Here is an 18,447-nt window from a genome sequence, read left to right as displayed (position 1 = left end):
AGATGATTCAACACACATGGAGAACATACAGCTGACTCAAAATTCCCAGAAAATCCTCTTCATGGGAAATAGTAAGCCAAAATAGGGGTGGCTGTAGCTCAGGAGGTAGAGCAGGTCATCTGCTGATCGAAAGGTTGGTGGTTTGATCCCTGGCTCCCCCAGTCTGCATGCCAAATATCCTCAGGCAAGATGCTAACTTCCCAAGTTGCGTTCCAATGCATCCATGGATGTATATGAATGTTACTTAGAAAGCATTGGAAAGCATAGAAAACAGTGCTTGTGTGAACTGGTGAATATGGCATGTTGTATAAAGTGCTTTGAGTGCTCCAGGAGAGTAGAAAAATGCTATATAAGAATCAATCCATTTACCAAATAACCAAAGCAGTAGTCAAGAAAATGAAAGTTTAGTTCAACACAAAGTGTAAGAATATAACACTTTTTTAAATGATAAGTTATGTCAATGAATATCTGAGACATGTTCAGGGGTGCATTATGCTTTACAACTAAAAACCACAGTTTCACTATCCTTGTGCTTCTACACAGAGATGTGCTTCTACATCACTGCTACAGGGTGGAAAAAACCCCACATTCACAGCTTAGAGTCATCAAACTAAGAAGTTAATCATTACCTTTTTTTAACCTCTATTTTTGGTCTCCACCAGTTCTTGAAGACAAAAACCAGCTGGTTCAAGCTCCTCTGCCACTGAAAATAATGCTCATATAAAAACGGTGACCTGAATCATGAACGAAACATAATGACCCAAATCAGAGAGGGCTCAGAGGAACTACCGCGTTCAGCAATAACTCTGTTTGAGACTTAAGGTTCAGATGTGACTGTAGACAGCAACACCTATGAGAATGTGAACGCCAGGGATTGGAAAATGAGACAGAGGTGATTTTTAAAAAAAAAAATCTTGTGCACACAAGTTAGGAGCTCTGCATCTGTAGATTGAACAAACTCAGATTTTAAGGGGTTTGTTAAAATGCTCCAAATTCAGACAAAACCGAGGTTATTTTACTCTGGTTGAAAATCTCAGAGACGGTTTAATATGTGGTGTCTAACCAGCTACTTACTCTGGATGTCATTACTATGTGCCCCAGTAACATTGCAGGGAACCTGGCAGTGATTTGGAGTAAACATGCTCATTAAAGAAGTGTGTAGGTGTGCCTTCTTTCATCTCCAACATTGCTAAAATTAGAAACATCCTGTATCAGAGTGATACTAAAAATCTAGTTCATGCATTTGTTACTTCTAGGCCAGACTACTGTAATGATTTATTATCCCGATGTTCCAAAAACTCCTTGGATTCATGAGACAGGCACCCGGTCTATTTTTAAAATTAGTATTGAAAGTTCTATTTTGGCATGTAGAGCTGGATCAGGTGATCCTGAGCCATCCCTTAGTTATGCTGCTGGGGGACTTCCCATAATGCACTCAGCATTTCTTGGCCACTCCCATATTTTCACTCCTCACGTGGCTACATGCCATTACTGCATGCCATGCACTTTATTTTAGACTCTCCTTTGGTTTTTTTGTTCTCTTCTCTGCCCCCTCCCTGAGCCTGGTTCTGCTGGAGGTTTCTTCCTGTTAAAAGGGAGTTTTTCCTTCCCACTCTCAACTGTTGTGAACTGGTGCAATGAAAAAAAGAATTGAAATGCAGATCAAATTTGGGTAAAACAAAACAGAGACTGTGGGAAACTATTCTTTTAAAACTCTCTCTCTCTCTCTCTCTCTCTCTCTCACACACACACACACACACACACACACAATATAGGAAATAATGTCAGCAGAAAAAAGATAATCATATTTGCCTTGGCTGTATAGGCCAGAGGAGACACAAAAGAGTTCCTGACCTCAGGAAGTCACAGACTTGTCTACTCTGAGTGCTGGGCCCAAGCCAAGATACATGAGAGGATTGTACCAGGAAGGGCATTCAGTGTAAAATCTATGGTAAATCCAAACATGTGGATCCATCCATCCATCCACAGTGGTGACCCTTTGGACAGCATGGAAAGTACCTTTAATACCAGCAGATACAGGTTATATTGTTTCTTTAACAGAAACTTGTATCTTATGATCAGGTAGTGCTGCCCTATTATTTTTTTTCTCTGCATCTAATTTAACTGAATTCTTTTAAGAAGCCTGGCAGAAAGGTGGGTGAAATGGATCTTTGCACGTTTGAATGAGTAAACCTGGCCTCTGTTCTTTTGTCTTACCCTGCTGGATTTTGCAGGTGTCAGGTAACTCAGTGAAGAGACTACACCCCTCTCCTTCAACACACCCAGCAGACAGAACAGGACTGGGCAAGCTGACTTACACAAGAATAAGCCACACCTAGCTTTCGCTCTTTATCCCCTTATTACTAAAATAGCTCATTACAGACATTAGGTACATACTAGGCTATGTGTTCCTGTTGTTAGGTGGGATGTGGGTACTTATAGATTTTTGTTTGTTAAGCTCAAGATGGAAATCCTTCGAATAGCTGCAGATCCCCAGTATTGTTTCTGGGCATCTGTGGGTGTCTAATGGCCTGAGGTCACGTTTATATTACATACTTAACACACACAAAATTACACATGATGGTTTTCTCTTTGTGGTTTCTACGTCTTCTCTGGAACAGCACTTAGGGAAGTAAGTAGAGGGCTACTTTTCTCTTTGTATAAATTTGGATTTATGACTTGGCTTTATAGCAGACAGGCAAACACAGACAGATGCAATAGATGTGGGTGGATTAAACTAAATGTTGATATCGGATCGATCCTAGTGCGATAGGATCGATACTTTAAGGTCAGTATGTAGCCTACTGAATTGTAATAAAATAATATTTTTAAACTGACAAAATATACCTCAAATATGGATTATGAAAAATGTCTGAATATAATATAATAACCTTTTACTGTTGACTGTCACATCTGTTTCATTCATAGACTACAACACATTTAAACTGTAGAACCAAGTGCTTTAAAATTTACATTCCAGCTCTCCGAAAACACAAATTTCAAAATATATGAAAAGCTGAAAGGTGTGTTTTTTTTTGTTGTGTTAACAAATTATTGTGGAAAATAAAAACCCTAGTGGTCATTAAAATGTGTTCAAAATTTGCAAATTCATGACGATTCATCTCATCTCATCATTTGTAGGTTACAATTATCGGTATTGGTATCGGTACACTGGCCCTGTATTTGCTTGGTATCGGATCCCAGAATTTGCGCACAAAGCAGATGCACACAAAGAGTTAAAAGATAAACTCCACCCACGCCATCGTCACTGTCGACCTCTCTCGCAGGTGTCACGTCCAGGTTCTTTCCACTTAACTCAGAGTCAGTGAGGTGATTCACACAAACGCTCAAAGACTTGCCTTCCTAGTTTCCCGGATAAGGCGTCAGTCTGGGCTTCTGTGGAAAGTTTTTCAAGTTTTACTTGTTGGACGCTGAGGAGCGAAGAAAGGAGGGAGCTCTGTGAGCGCTTCCAGCGTGGATCACACGGATCAGTCCGGCTCCGAGCTCTGGGATGGCGGCCGTGAAGGCTCTGCAGCAGTGGTGCCGGATCCAGTGTGAGGGCTACCGGGATGTCTCCATCACCAACATGACCACGTCCTTCAGGGACGGACTGGCTTTCTGCGCCCTCATCCACAAACACAGACCCGATCTCATGTGAGTACACCTGAAACAGGACCGGAGAACGAAAGCAGGAAATAAGTGAAACTTATTGGCTGCACTCCTGACTTGTCTGTTGACAACACAAAACTATTTTCATGAAAGACTGAAGTCATTGGTTTTGCTTCCGAGTTTAATGGCAGAGTTTCGCCTTTTTTTCTTCTCTTTGTGTTATTTTGTCAGAGACAAATCTGAACATTTACTGATCTGTAGGAAGCAGGAGACGGAGTTCAGCTGTGACCTAAAGAGCGTTGCAGAGACGGTCACTTATGGTTTTATGGGGAGGATTTCAAGATAGCACTGTTACATATCTGCACTCGATTTCAATGCTGAGCATGTCTGCGTAATGGAATTGGGCATTTTACTAATCCCTGTGACTGCTGCTGGCCACATGTGTCGTGTCCAAGTTTTTGGTGGTCTGTCCTCAGAAATGGTCCCATTTTAAACTATGTGTCCTTGATAACTTCAGTTCGAGTCACAACAGAAACTAAGTTTTGTAATGTCATCATCACAAATGGACATTGAGCTACATTATTATGTCTACGTTTAGAGTTAGTTGATCTTTTCCAGTACTTACTATAAAAATCTGAAGACTTGCACTCTTCACTCCCAAGCCTCTAAGCAGTATTTTCTCATCATCTTTAACTGACTTCTGGCCAGTCACTCTCGCAGAGATGCCTGCTTTTGTTTCAGCAAGGCCATTTGACAGAAAAGACACAGCTGCTGTAATCGCCTCATTCCAGTATTTATGGCGAGCCAGAGCAGAGCGAAGGCGCTTGCCATGTTTACATGAGCCGCAGCAGTAAACAGTGGCTGAAGGCTCAGTTTCAGCGTGCTCAGTCATGACAGTGTGACTAATGCAAGCTGAACCTCATGTTAGTTTCAGATCTTCAGCGTGGGATCAGTGAGGCAGGTGTCACGCTGCTGTTGTGATGTATGCAGAAGTGAGTCAGCAATGCATGACTGCATAACACATGTTAGTCTGCACTGCTTGTAAACTGAAGACGGCAGGAGGGAAGTTGATTTATGTGTTTTGTAACTTCAGTTTTTTCCCTGCTCTGTTGCAGCAATTTTGATTCGCTGAAGAAGGACGATGTCTATGAGAACAACAAGCTGGTAAGACACGTTTCCATTCTGGATGCTCACACTTACTTTTTTTTTTTTTTTACAAACCGATTTCCTGAATCCAACAAAGGCTCCCTTAATCCTCCCCTTTTTTTTCTTTGCTCTTGTATATGACAATGCCAGCTTAAGACTGAAGTATGTCAGCAGCTATTTGATGGATTGAAATGAACTTTATTTCCAAAACAGGAATGTTCATATTAATGAATCCCTCAGCCGTGGCTGCTTTGTAACTTGACCACACAAGCTTGCATTGTCAGTTTCTCAATCAGACCCAGCCCTCATTCGTCACATCTAGTTTTATAAAAACCCAAGATGGTGAAGGCCAAAATATCCCCACCAACTGGTGACTACATGCACTGTTTATACAGAGTCTATGGTTCTACATTGCCATTCTATAGACTCTTAGTATTCTTAGCAGAAATTATAGAGTTTGTTGAATTATTTAAATAATTAAAGTAAAGCTGATGGACAAAAATCACCACCCTGGTTATCATTTATGATGCGAGTTAATAAATCACAGTCTGTTTTTTGAAAACCTCGCTCTGAATGTAACCTGTTCCAGTCCCAGCCCAGAAAACTATAAATACATCCTCAGTTACAGGAGCAGGATGCAGAAGGGCTATTTTCCAACCACTGTCAAGTCACTAAATAAATCATGACTTATTCATTTATTTATTTTTGTTTTTATTCCATTGCCAGACAGATGCTCATTTATTTTTGCCTTTGCACATATCTAAAATATGGTGATGCCATGTGACAATAAATCTGAATCTAAATCTCAATCATAGACTGTATATAAAAGATGATATCATCCAAGGCTGCCATGTCATCATTTAAAAAAAATCCTTAGCTTTTGGTTAAGGATTCCAAGCTACATCCACAAACTGTAAATAAAAGATGGACGCAGCCACTTTGACTAATGAGTTTAAGCTAGTTTTTGTTGAAGCTGTTTTCGTGGTGTGTGGTGCTGTTTGCTCACCTAATGTTAACTTGTAAATCCCATTTATGAGTGAATTCAGTCAACGGTAACTTTTTTTTTTTTTTTTTAACCTGCCTGTTAGTTTTCCAAATACTTTCTGCAACATCTGCTGATCCTTATCAGTGGATGGGGTTTTTTTTGTCAAATGTCAGGTGGTGATGATGGTGAAAACAAACAGAATACCAGCACTGGCTGGTAATTAGTCCTCTTGTTTGTTGTGAAGCAAAATAAAAGTAACTCGGCCATCGGTGTCATTAGAAAGCACAGGTATATTTGTTATTTAGAAAGGATAGCATGACTCTCTCTTTTCTGAGAATGTCCTGGCCAAGACAGACAGCAGTTGCACACAGCAGAAAACCAAAACAAAACCAGTCTCTATGGGATGAAGAGTAAAATATAAAAACAGACACAATTTATAACCTAAAACATCAGTGGAAATTGTCTGGTGCCAAAAAACAGGGACCAGTGCCATCAGACTTAGTTGATTTTCATCCTTCCTCCCTCCAGCAGGAAGCTGCAAATTTAAGCGTTCTTTGTCCAAATTCAGTGTGAACATTCAGGAAAGACTGAATGAATAACACTTGGGAATGTAGACAATAACTTCCCACGCTTTTTTTTTTTTTTTTTTTTTTTTTTTTAAATGAATGTAGGTCGGTAAGAATGAGTGGAGCAAAGCGAGAATAGCTTTTATTATGACACTGATAAGCTAGACCATCTGACCTGAGTATACAACCTCGAATCATGGGGAAAGGTTTAAGGTTTGTAATCGGTGTCAGTGTTTTATGATCCAGCACACATACAGTATACAACATTGCAAAGCACTGTGATGATGCGTGCATATAAATAACATCCAGCACTGGTGTAAAAGTTGAAGCAGCCAGTGTCTGTCTGGGCTGAAAAGACAGATCAGGCTGGACTCTGAAGTAAAAACCCAGTTTCATTTTCAGTTCTTTCACTAGTTGCTGAACTCTGACTCTCCTTTATAAAAGGAGTCATGAGTTAACTCCACTTCATAGCCCTGGACTTTAACTCTTTTCCCCTGTGACGCCTGCTAGGGAAAACCCTTGTCTCTCTTTTCTGTCATATTTCAGGCCATGTCCAGAACAAAGGTTTGCATCAGAAGTTAGTGAGGGTGATCAGCTTACTCTTGTAAAACCCTGGTACCTATTGCAATGGTCTTCAAACCACAGCTTTATTGACGGTGTCAAAGCTCGACATTAAGGGTGCAGGGGGGGGTCAAATGTCGTCTTTATGGGAGAAAGAGTTAATGATACATGAAAAGTTCAGTGTTGCTATCTCATATTCGAGAACATCATCATATTTATATAACCAGTGAGAAAGCAGGTAATCTTCGTGGGGTAAATGAACCGTGACCACAGGAGCCACATCTGTGCCCCTGATAGTGTTTGAGATTTACAGCTGCGTGTGCAGCTCCTCTACACAGATGCAGCTGAGTACTCCAAGAAAACAGACTTTAAGTTTAAGACTAAACTTCGGTTTACATCAGCACCGTGGGACCTTGGGTAATTGTGGAAATAACGTGAAGCATGGGCGAGCGGAGAAGTGGTGGCAAAAAGCAGACTGCTTCAATGCGGGCACTTTGCTTTGCATTCTTCACTTTCTTTTTCTTCCCAGATTCTTCATTGTTAGACTGAACTCGGGGAGTGCCGAGAGCTCGACATGTCAAAACGCCTGCTCTTTGGGCCAGCAGAGAATAAATCTGAAGTACAGGAACTGTTTGACGCTGCTCTGGGTTTTATCTCAAAGCTGAAACAACATGTTGGGCAATCAAAGAAGAAAACACTGTAAGAGTTTAATAGAGCACAGCAAAGTAAACAGCGTCTGAGTGACTCTCTTCATTATCTGATTACTGATTAAACAACGACGCTGGTGCTCGTTGGCCTGCCGCTGCTTGTTTCTTCCCTGGAATTGCTGGATGTTAGTGTAGTGTGCAAATTCTTGATTTATTTCTCACTATTGACTCACATAAAGGGTAGAGGGAATAGAATTCAACAAAATTCAGGTTGGTGATTTGTATTTGACGTAGATGGAGACAGTAGAACAATGTCAATGGTTTGTTCACACTATGCAAATGTCTCGTCCTCTTTCAAATTAAACTTGTTGTCTGCAAACCTCAGAGAATGCATGCATTTTTGAAACAAATGCCCACCTTTATCTTCTTTTGCTTTTCTTTGGGACATCTAAAGAACAGAATCATGTTTGGTGTCCTTAAAGATCTAGAAAGTCTTTCATAGAGATCACACAACATAAGCTTTTATGATTTATAAGTGCATTATATTCGTCTAGATTTAAAACATCCACCCAAAGTCTTGTTTCTTTTCTCACTGGATAAAACTGGTTTTATCTGCAGGCGTTCAGTGTTGCAGAAGAACAACTGGGAATTCCAGCGCTGCTGGATGCAGAAGACATGGTGGCACTTAAGATTCCTGACCGCCTCAGCATCCTGACTTATGTCTCCCAATACTACAACTACTTCCACGGACGCTCCCCGAGTGAGTATTAAATAAAGTCTTATTTTATCCCTCTCTGTCCATCTGCACACATCTCACTGTTCATCTGTCTTTGCATACAGTTGGTGGAATGGCGGGAATAAAGCGTCCAGCCGACGACCCCAGCGATGAGCCGTCAGGGAAGAAGAACCAGGCGGTGACGTCTAAGGTGTTTCCCTCTTCTAAGCCTGCCCGAGAGAACAGCCCTCCCCCATCCTCCAACATCACAAAGCCACTTCCTTCCCCAAATCAAAACAAAACTTCAACACAGGTAAACTTGAATAGTTACTATTACATTTCTAAATTGGGGCGGAAGTCTAAAAGTAATTCATTTACGAAATACTGACCAAGGTTGTGTACGTTCATCCACGTCAACGATGACCAAATAACTACACAGACAGGTCACTTGGTCTGTGTCAACAGATGATTACCATGACATCAGTGTAGTTACTTAAAAAAGGCCCACATTGCGTGATATCAGTTAGTTGTAACGGCTGAAGTCCCCTCTTGTCCACATTCTTTTCTCTCTCTTTTTCTTCTAGGAGGTTGTGGTTGGAAAATCTAAGCCAGGCACCCTGAGTAGCACATGCGCATCCTGTAATAAGCACGTTCACCTGGTGCAGCGACATCTAGTGGATGGAAAGCTTTATCACAGGAACTGTGCAAAGTAAGCTGATAGGAATGCTAATGTTGGTGCCATTTAGGTCAATCACGTTTATTCCAAGTGTGCCATTAGAACAGGGAAAGACTGATTTGTGTAAGAATGGTAGAGAATTATTACGCTGCTTTTTGTTTTTCTTATTAATTAATGTATTTGTAATGCCTCCATATAACTCAGTTTTTATTTCTTAATCGCTTGTATTAACAAAAATGGTTAAAACAACTAAAAAATATTCTAGTTTATCTTTTCTCATACATTTTAACTAGTTTAACTGAAAAACACATTTAAATATTTCAGAGGTCTCTTAATCAGATAAATCCATGGATTTTGTTAGCTATTGACTGCTAGCTCTGCCGCTACCTTGTTAAACTTAGTTTGTTCTTAGCAAAGACTATTTTACTTTTCTCATTAAATAAAAAGTTAAAATTGTTTCATTGTTTACATTTTTTGATATATTATTGTGTTTTTTTTTGACTCAGGACCATAATTTGTCCTGCTTTTTCTATCAAGAGGAAAATAAAGCTCAGTAGCTTTAGCTAGCTAGCCAGAACACTGTTACTGCTAGATGGAGATTTTTTTAAAAAATGCAAACTTACACATTTCTATGAATTCATAATTTAAATTTATTAACATAAAATGTTAAAAAGTCAAATTGAGCCTGATTTCAGTTTTGAACCAATACATTCTTCCTGTAGCTTGGTTTTGCAGGTTAGCATCTTTATAAACAAGGTTTACTGAGGCTAAAATGGCACCAACCGCAGGTCTTTGTTCCTAGTTTGTGACGGTGTTCCCTGTTGTAACCTGTATGTGTCTGTGTTGTACTTCCTCTCTCACAGGTTGCTGTCATCTGCAAACACAAGCACGCCTCTTCAAGATTTGACCACAAACTCCTATGTTTCCAAATTCACTCCTCTTACAGACCCGAGTAAAAACAGTACACCTGCTCCTACTCACACATCCTCCAGTCTGAGTCCTTCATGGGTGTCGGAGAAACCCACCACTCCCAAGTCCACTTCTGCGTCTCCAGCCCCCTGGGCTGCATCATCTAACTCTTCGGCCAGACCCGCAGCTTCACGTGACACCACTACCACTCTGACCCCATCTATCACCACCAGGCCGGCTGAAACTCCTCGGCCCTCGGCAACCGCTGCCAAGACACTCCAGTCCAAGCTCAAGTTCTTCCAGGAAGATAACACAGCAAAGGTGGAGGAGAAAAAGACTTCAACCTTCAATGTGGACATAAACAAAGGCCAGAGTGTTGGTGGTAAGGCACCACAGGCCACGGCAGGGAAAGCTGTTACTGTGGTCGTAAATGTCGGTGGTACTGGAAAAAAAGAAGTAAATGAAAGTTTGGACAAAGGTGGGAATACAGCTAAAACAACCGGCACTGGCTGGAAGGTGAAACAGGAAGACGAGAGTAATAAATCAAAAGCATCAGCAGCAGCCTTCATCTCCAAAAAACTGTCTGAGGAAAACAACAATAACAACAAAAAGCCATCGTGGGCGACTACAGTACTAAATAAAACTGAGAAGTAAGTAATCTAACCTGAGACTCACAGAAACATGTGATTACACTTTGTAGCCTGCTCTGCCCTGACCTCTGCTGGTGAAGAGAGGCATTTAAGTTGCATTCTTCACCTCTATTCAGATCTCAACCTAAAGTTGAGACACCAAAGAAGGAGAAAGAGGGAGCCGGAGGGAAGGTGAAGCTGAAGGTGAACCCATCGATCCTGTCTGACCTGCAGTTTGAAGACACCACAAACTCTTCTGAGAGCCCGGGCGGTCAGAGCGGGCTCAAGGCCAAGACTGCAGACAGGACGCCCTCGAAGACGGCCAGTACATTACCCAACACATCAGGTTAAACTTACACACTTTACAAGCATAGAGTTGACACACAAGTCTCACACACACTTTTGACACACATTTGACCTCTGACCTCACTTTTACATTTCACATCCGCCTTTCTTCCAAGTTGACCCCGAAATGTGTTCTGTCTTTAAAGAAAGTGTCGTCGAGAGAAGGAGAACAAGCTGCCTAGTTAGAAATATACTATAGTTTAATTTTATATACAATAATCTCAAGTTATTTACAAATCAATACATATTATCCATCACCTACTCCTACATCATGTTTGTGTATAAAATACGATTTCCTAATATATAAATGCTGCCCAGAGAGTGAGCTGCCTTGGTGGTGGTTTGTACTCCCACAGTGCTTCTTATTAATTATTTTATTAACACCGTGTCTCTAATCTGCTGCTTATCTGCTTATTTGGGAGGTACTTTGGGTGTAATATCATCCTCGGCTTTTGTGCGTTTGCTGTCATGGTTGTAAAAATGCCATTTAACAAATAGCATTTACAACCAAACAACAAAACTAGGAACTGACATTGACTAGTGGATGTCTAATGAGGGAACTGAACTGGTTTCAATTGATTTTTTTTTTTTTTTTCTTTCCCTCAGCAGTGAGGGAGACTGAGACTCCTTCAGACTGGAGGTCGAAGCTCAAGCCCGTCTCCAAGTAAGACTTGTTTGATTGATTTAATTGGTTCTGACTTCTTATGCTTCTCGTTGAGTCCTTTTCCTTATTGAGTCGTGCTCCTGATAACAGCAGGGAGTGTATGTACATGGGTGGCCTCTCAGCATATCGACATCGTGAGGCATTAACTGTATGAGCCCCCCCCCCTCCTGATGTCCTCTCCATCCATCCATCGTGTGATCCAGTCTTTCATCCGTCTCACCAAACATTCCTCCCACAGGAAGCCTGTACCTGCTGCTCCTCCAAATGGCTCGGCCATCATTTGTAGTCAGAGCTTTCAGTCTCTCCTCTTCCGCCACATGCTTGCGAGCCCCAAATGGTGTCGGGACTGAGTCGAGTCCTCCGTGGTGCAACATATGCTCAGTGCTCGGAGTTCCTTTTCCACGAATGACCTTTCCTCTCGCTCTCATGAATCAAAACTGAAGCAAGACGGGAAAGAGTCTACTCGTAGGTTAATCGAATCCTCTCCATTTGTCCTTCTTCCCACCCACAGGCCTGCTGGCCCTTCCACTAAACCAGGGTCTCAGTTTCCCAGTCCGAGTATTTCTGTCACTCCACCGACATCAAAGGGTAAGAGCGTGGTCATAACCAAACATTTACAAAGGAACAAGCCTTCCTAACAGTTTACTGTGAGTCGGGCCTTTTCTAATTTTTATCCGTTCTCAGCTTTGTTAGTTGATTTATTCTCTGCTTTTTATCTCCACCTTTTCTTTAGGATTACAGGAGGGTCAGAAAGGGCAAACAAAAAATGGCACCAAGTCAGAGACAAAGAAGGTAGAGGGTCTCTGAAAATAAGTTTGCTGTAGCTTTTTTTTGAAATGAGCATGCCATTCATGCACTTTTCTCTGCATCTGTTTGCGTCTGTAGATGAAGCCAGACTACATTCCCAAAGAGGACATCATGAAGGAGCTTGAGGAGATTGAACACAATTTAAACGAGCTGGAAAAGCGAGGAGTGGAGCTGGAGGTGAAGCTGCGCAAATGCGAAGAAGGTGAGATGCACGCGTCAGTCGTGTGTTTTGTGACGCCTTTTCAGTCGGGACGTGCTGTGAATTTAAGAGAATTCTTAATGCACTCGTCTGGGACTAACTGTGTGCTCCTGTGTTCCTCGTCAGAGGGTGACGATGACACTCACACGGACGAGCTCATGGTTGAGTGGTTCGGTCTGATCAGGAACAAGCAGTTGGCCGTGCGCCGGGAGTCTGAACTGGTCTACATGTGAGTAGACACACACACACACACACACACACACACACACACACACACAAACAGGAAGGGGCATGCCACTATTTAGCGATTAGTGAAACAGACTTGTGGCCAGAAGGTTGACAGTTTGAATTCCCAGTGTCCTCCCTCCTCCGAGTCACTGCAGGATGTCCTGGAACAAAGCAGCTAACCCGCCTCACCCCTTCCACTGCCACCCCCACCAACCCCCGACTGTCTGCAGTGTCCAAACACAAGTGTGAAGCACGACGCTGCTGAACACAGCAGCAACAATTCCACTGAAAATACTCATTTTATAAATTAATGGTAAAGACGGATATAACACTGACTTACAGCTATAAAGCATTTCCAGACACTTTATTAGGTACACCTTGCCCATACTTGGTTGGACCCTGTTTTTACCTTTAAAACTGCATCACTGTACTGGATTAAGATCCTGTGACTGTGGAGACTGTTTGAGTATAGTGAACTCATCATGTTCAAGAAACCAGTTTCAGGTGGTTTGAATTCTGTGACATGGTGTGTTATCCTGCTGGCTTAGCCATCAGAAAATGACACTGGTCATAAAGGGATTGACATGGTCAGTAAGCTGGGCTGTGGGGTTTACACAATGCTTAATTGGTACTACTTCCACCATCAGCCTGAACTGTTGAGACAAGGAAGGATGGAGCCATGCTTTCATGTCGTTTACCCCAAATTCTGACCCTATAGTCTGAATGTCTCAGTGGAAATTGAGACTTAAACCAGGCAACATCTTCTATTGTCCGGTTTTGGTGAGCCTGAGTGAACCGTAGCCTCAGTTTCCTGATCTTAGGTCACATGATCGGCACCCAGTATGGTCTTCTGTAGCCCATCAGTGTCAAGGTTCTCTGTGTTGTGCATTCAGCGATCATCATACCTTGGTATGTAGTGAGTGGTTATCTGTTGCCTTCCTAATGGCACGAAGCAGTCTGGCCCTTCTCCTCTGACCTCTTCTCCCAGAGAACTGCCACTCACTGGATATGTACTCATTTAAATCACCTTTCTCCCTCATTCTCATGAACTTGAACTTCAGCATGTAGTTTTTTCCATGCCTAACTCCATTCAGTTGCTGTCATGTGATTGACTATTTGCATTAGCAACCAGATGAACAGGTGTACCTAATGAATATGTACATGCATACATAGTACAGTATACCCTTATCAGCCACTTTATTAGGTACACCTATATTTTTAACAGAGTGGAAGCTTATTCTTAAAGCTTTTGTGTCAATATGTCAACAGCTAAGGAAACAAGAACAGAGAATCTCAGGGGGGGAGGTGGAGGCCAAAACAGAGCTGTTAGGAGACTGAATGTCAGATTTACATTTGTCAGGTGGCGAGAAGACTTGCACACCTGCTGGATGTGTAAACATGCATCTGTTGCCAAATGATGTTTGAGAAATTCTGACTAAGATACAAAATTATCCCAAGAACTACCAAATATGGAGAGGATGATGCAGTGTTTTTCTAAAGACGTTTAAAGTTTCAGATGTGTCGACAATAACACGTGAGGCCTCTTTGAATGTGTTTAAGGTGGACCATCTTAACCTGCTCTCTAAAGGGGCACACTCTTTAATAAAGCCATGAATTATGTGTTATGTCTATTTTCAAACATGTGTAGTGGAAGAACCCAGGAGCTGGAGGAAGAGCAGCCCACTGTTGAGCAAGAGCTCAGGAGGCTGATGGAAAAACCAGGTGAGGACTTTTAGGGATGAGACTGAGCAGAGTGCACAAGGAAAGGAAAACAGAGCGCTGATCTGAGCCTGAAATATGTTTGTGTGTGCAGAACATCTGAAAACATCCTGGGACAGGAAGAAAGAACAGCAGCTGATGGAGAAACTGGTGGCGATCGTCAATGATAGAAACGCTATCGTGGAGGGTCTGGATGAGGACAGACTCAGGTGTGTGCAGAGCAGAGCATGCTGTGTGTGTAAAAAGTTTGGATTTGATGATGTTTAACTCCAAACCGAGTTAACTGCTTAAAACTCAAAGATATTAAAAGCATCGCACGAGATGACTGCAGTGTTAATGGCTGTACTTCTTGTCCTGTGTCACTTCTGTGACTGTAATCTATCAGCAAATCAACCATCTAGTAAATGTACTACAAATATAACAGTTTTAGTTGTGTATTGTGGAAAAATGTCTTGTATTTATTATTTACTTTGTCTCAAATGTAGCATTTTAGACGGCTTAACTAGAGAAAAAAATCAACTTGAACGTCGGCCCCTGGCCTGTAGGAGACTGAGAGGGACACTTTTTGCTTTATTTTGACATTTTTGTGGACTAAGTGCGACGTAATGAAACTGAATATTTTAGTTGCTCTAAGTGTAGCGTTCAGTTGCTAACTGGCCTGTCTGCCTTCTGTGTTCATCTTCTCAGGGAGGAAGAGGAGGACGAGCAGCTAAACAAGATGATGCTGGATTTCAGTGAGTGCCCGCACCACCTCCACAGCCCCCCCACCCCACCCACCCCGCTCCCCACTTTGTTCATTAGTTATCATAACCTCGGTGTCACTACAACTTAGTTGGCTTATAAATTATCCAATTGAGGATTTCCATCATGGACACCTCTAATTGAAGGAGATAGAATTCTGTGTGTGTGTGTGTGGACTCGTGGTGCATTTTTTTTTTTAAGGGTGCGCCTGGGCAATGTTTTCATCTCGTTTGATCTACTGACTGCTAATGGAAAAAGCATCAAACAAAATGCTCCCCCCCTCTCTTTTTGTCAGCAGCGTCCCTATTAGACAAATGGATAATGCAGCTGCTTAATTTGACCCTCTGATAGAGCAGCGTTGGATCCGGCTTCATTTGCAATTCATGACCGGCAAAGCAAGGCTGAAAATTGAGGAGATTTATTGAACTTCAGTGAAAGGTCATTACATTGCAGCGAGCGAACGCCGACCGTGGGCTAAAGACTAGCCATTTCAGTTTTAATGTATTCATAAAGTTAATGCCAAAGTTTCACAATTCGTTCTCACTCCGAGTGGAGTTGTGTGTCCGTTTACACACACGTGCCGTGTCCCATGCAGTGGAGATGTGGAAAATCCCCTGCTTTCCATTGGATGGCAGGCGTCAGGACATCCTTAGTGACTAAGTCGGACTTTTGTGCCTGCTCGCTGGCTGCAAATGAGGGTCTTTCTGAATCACGGTGCAATATTAAAGACACTTAAATGGGCTCATAAAAGGAGCTGTTTAATTATGTATACAAAATAAAGCCCACTTAATTATACAGTGACATTTTAACATTTTTAGCTGTCCCCCAATACTTAGTCACTTACAAACAGCTCCTACATGCTGTTCTCCCAGTGCTTCCTCTTTGAAACGATACCTCTCACAGTTGGTTGTGTTCGTAAAATTTGCAAAGGCGGAGCACTGCTAGGTTCATGATTTTATAGACCTGTGGCTATGGGACTGAAAACACCTGAATTCGAAAATAAAGAGGTGTGGCCCAGTATTTATGTCCATATCGTGTTTGCAGGGAAGGTTTAAGAATCTTTTGGAATAAATTGCCTCCACTTATTAGTGGCTGCTTTTATTCTAAGTCACAATCCAGGTTATCCCAAAGGGTTCACAAACCTTATAACCGTGCATCAAACTAAGATCACTGGTTATGTGATCATGTATTTTTGAGAGGACATATGAATTTACACTCATTTACGGCCATTTATTTATTTACCAAGGGGCCATTCAAACACTATGAGGGAAAGGAAAAAGGAGAGACTTCTTTTTTTTCCCTTTTTAACTCAAATTGACTCCCCAGAAACTCATTTTCACAGTCTCTTAGATATTTTAGTTTACCAGTGGTGTTTAAAGCAAATCCTTTATCGTGATTACTAAATTGAATTTCTACATTTTTGGTAATTACTGCACCCATGGTAACATTAAAATCATTTTAGCCAAACTACACTGGACTTTCAAAATAAATGCTCAGAAGGATTAAAGTTGCTTTTCGGGGATATTAAACGATTTCCTTTTTCAAAAACATATTTATAATTCACCATCTTGTGGTTGGCCAGTAGCCTGAATCATGACTACTACTGTGTGAACAGGATGTTTGTCGATGTTGATGAGGCTCAGACTCAAAATCTCTTCGGGAATCTGGTCGTAGTACAGCTCTGTGCCTTTAGCCTATCAGGATATTTCACTTATATTAAGTATTGGCACCAATCCTCTTAGTTCACCCCCCGTTTTGAACAAGTTGTTTTAACTCCTCTCCCTATTGAGACAACTTTCTGCTGATTGACCGTCCCTTGCAAACAGAAGGTCTGGACAGAAAGTGGGTGGGGCTTCTGTGCTTACAGCAAACAGGATGAACACAGTTTGTCTCACAGGATTATTGGAAAACATGAAAATTCACCATCATGACAGTGTGTTCATATACAATGTAATAACTTTTTTTTTCTTTATAAAGTAAGAATTTGAATGATCTCTCTCTCTCCCCCCCCACAGACATTAAGAAGGAGAAAGAAAAACCAAAGAAGGAAAAGTCAAAGTCTCCGATGTCCAAACTGTTCAGCTGGGGAAACAAGAAGGAAGCGTGATACTCTGCAAAGTACCACGCTGTTGTTGCTGTTTTCTTTCAGTCTTCCTTTGATGTTTGCGCTGCTTAACGTCAGTGTGCTCAGCCTGTGATTTGCGGGATAACATGGATGCTGCGTGCGTTTGAGTGTACAGCATGTGCGAGCATGTGCAATCTGTCGTTCTCGGCGCTTGTTGAAAGATGCCCTTCCCTCTGTCAGCTGTGTCACTCAAGATCTGACGCTTCTCCTGCCTTACTCCACTGTATATACACACACACACACACACACACACACACACACACACACACACACACACACACACACACACACACACACACACACAGCATCGAGGGGTTAATGACTCACCAGTCGTGATGTGATTGGGTTCAATGTTCCAGTTGTTAGTTTTAATCCCCTTCTAGTCTTAATCTGTCTCCTTAATGCTGACACACACACACACACACTTGCTGTCTGCTTACATCTTCCTGCTTGTGCATCTCATTGAAATGTTGCTTGTATACAGTAACACTGATACAACTGGGAGTCAAAGCCCTTCAAACCCATCGTGAAACAATCCACGTCAGCAACCTCAGGGTCGCTGCCTGAGTTTGTTTACTACATTTGGACAGTGACCACTGTGCTTCTTTAGCTATGTCTTAATGATATGTAATGGCGTTTTCTAGATGAGTGGTTCCCAAAGGGAGGTCATGGGAGTAGGAGGTCTGAGTCAGAGAAGACACAGTCACTACAGATAAATATGAAAGCTGTAATGAGGGCTGCTTTTATGGCTGAGTAGAGGGAAAGGATGCGTGTGGTTCGCGTCATGTGACCTGAACGTGTCATAAATACTCAGTCGTTTGCCCGTTTTTGGTTGTTTTTGTTTTTATTGAGCGCATGAAATGCATGAAGTGGTCCACATTGGACCTTAATTTGTACATGTTTTAATAGTTCTGAGCCAAACTGACTGTATACTGTCTGAGTGCCATAAATTGATCTAATTCTGAAGCAACTTTTTAATTCTTTTGTGTGTTGTGACCAGATTGCTCCTATCAGAACCAGATGTTGTGTATATGTTTATGTTCTCATCCCCTTGGTGGCTGTCTGACTATTAAAAGGAGAAACTTGCCTGGGTTTTAAATTAATTGCTGTTTTAAGTATTCTTACTTTAATAAAAAGATGGTAAAAATGAACATACTGTGGTGATGTAGTTGGTGA

The 18,447-nt window shown here is 41.8% G+C and overlaps 1 protein-coding gene and 1 long non-coding RNA gene across 5 annotated transcripts in view; one reads left to right on the top strand and one right to left on the bottom strand.

The window, feature by feature from the left end:
• Positions 1 to 3,367: 3,367 nt before the first annotated feature.
• Positions 3,368 to 18,447, bottom strand: part of LOC112847055 (uncharacterized) — a 38,047-nt gene continuing 22,967 nt past the window's right edge. For both annotated transcript variants that reach the window (XR_003220367.1, XR_003220366.1), the window contains one exon: positions 3,368 to 3,664. This is a non-coding gene — a long non-coding RNA (uncharacterized LOC112847055). The remainder of the gene's footprint in view (positions 3,665 to 18,447) is intronic.
• On the top strand, positions 3,484 to 18,422 carry micall2b (mical-like 2b). 3 transcript variants are annotated; one of them, XM_005461677.4, is made up of 16 exons: positions 3,484 to 3,654; positions 4,725 to 4,773; positions 8,133 to 8,274; positions 8,355 to 8,542; positions 8,814 to 8,938; positions 9,769 to 10,464; positions 10,581 to 10,789; positions 11,398 to 11,452; positions 11,964 to 12,040; positions 12,186 to 12,244; positions 12,338 to 12,461; positions 12,585 to 12,687; positions 14,335 to 14,408; positions 14,500 to 14,614; positions 15,093 to 15,139; positions 17,162 to 18,422. In XM_005461677.4, exons 1-16 carry the CDS (start codon positions 3,512 to 3,514, stop codon positions 17,251 to 17,253), a joined length of 2,298 nt encoding a protein of 765 aa, XP_005461734.1. In that variant the 5' UTR covers positions 3,484 to 3,511; the 3' UTR covers positions 17,254 to 18,422. The 3 variants fall into 3 exon arrangements, with proteins under 3 accessions (XP_005461734.1, XP_005461732.1, XP_025763467.1); XM_005461675.4 differs by having other exon boundaries at positions 11,395 to 11,452; XM_025907682.1 differs by lacking the exons at positions 3,484 to 3,654; positions 4,725 to 4,773 and adding an exon at positions 7,436 to 7,566 and having other exon boundaries at positions 11,395 to 11,452.

Source organism: Oreochromis niloticus, linkage group LG6 (genome assembly GCF_001858045.2).
Source record: "Oreochromis niloticus isolate F11D_XX linkage group LG6, O_niloticus_UMD_NMBU, whole genome shotgun sequence".
NCBI lineage: Eukaryota > Metazoa > Chordata > Actinopteri > Cichliformes > Cichlidae > Oreochromis > Oreochromis niloticus.
The sequence above is the reverse complement of the archived record's forward strand: the minus strand, read 5'-3'. Positions and strand labels throughout refer to the sequence as shown.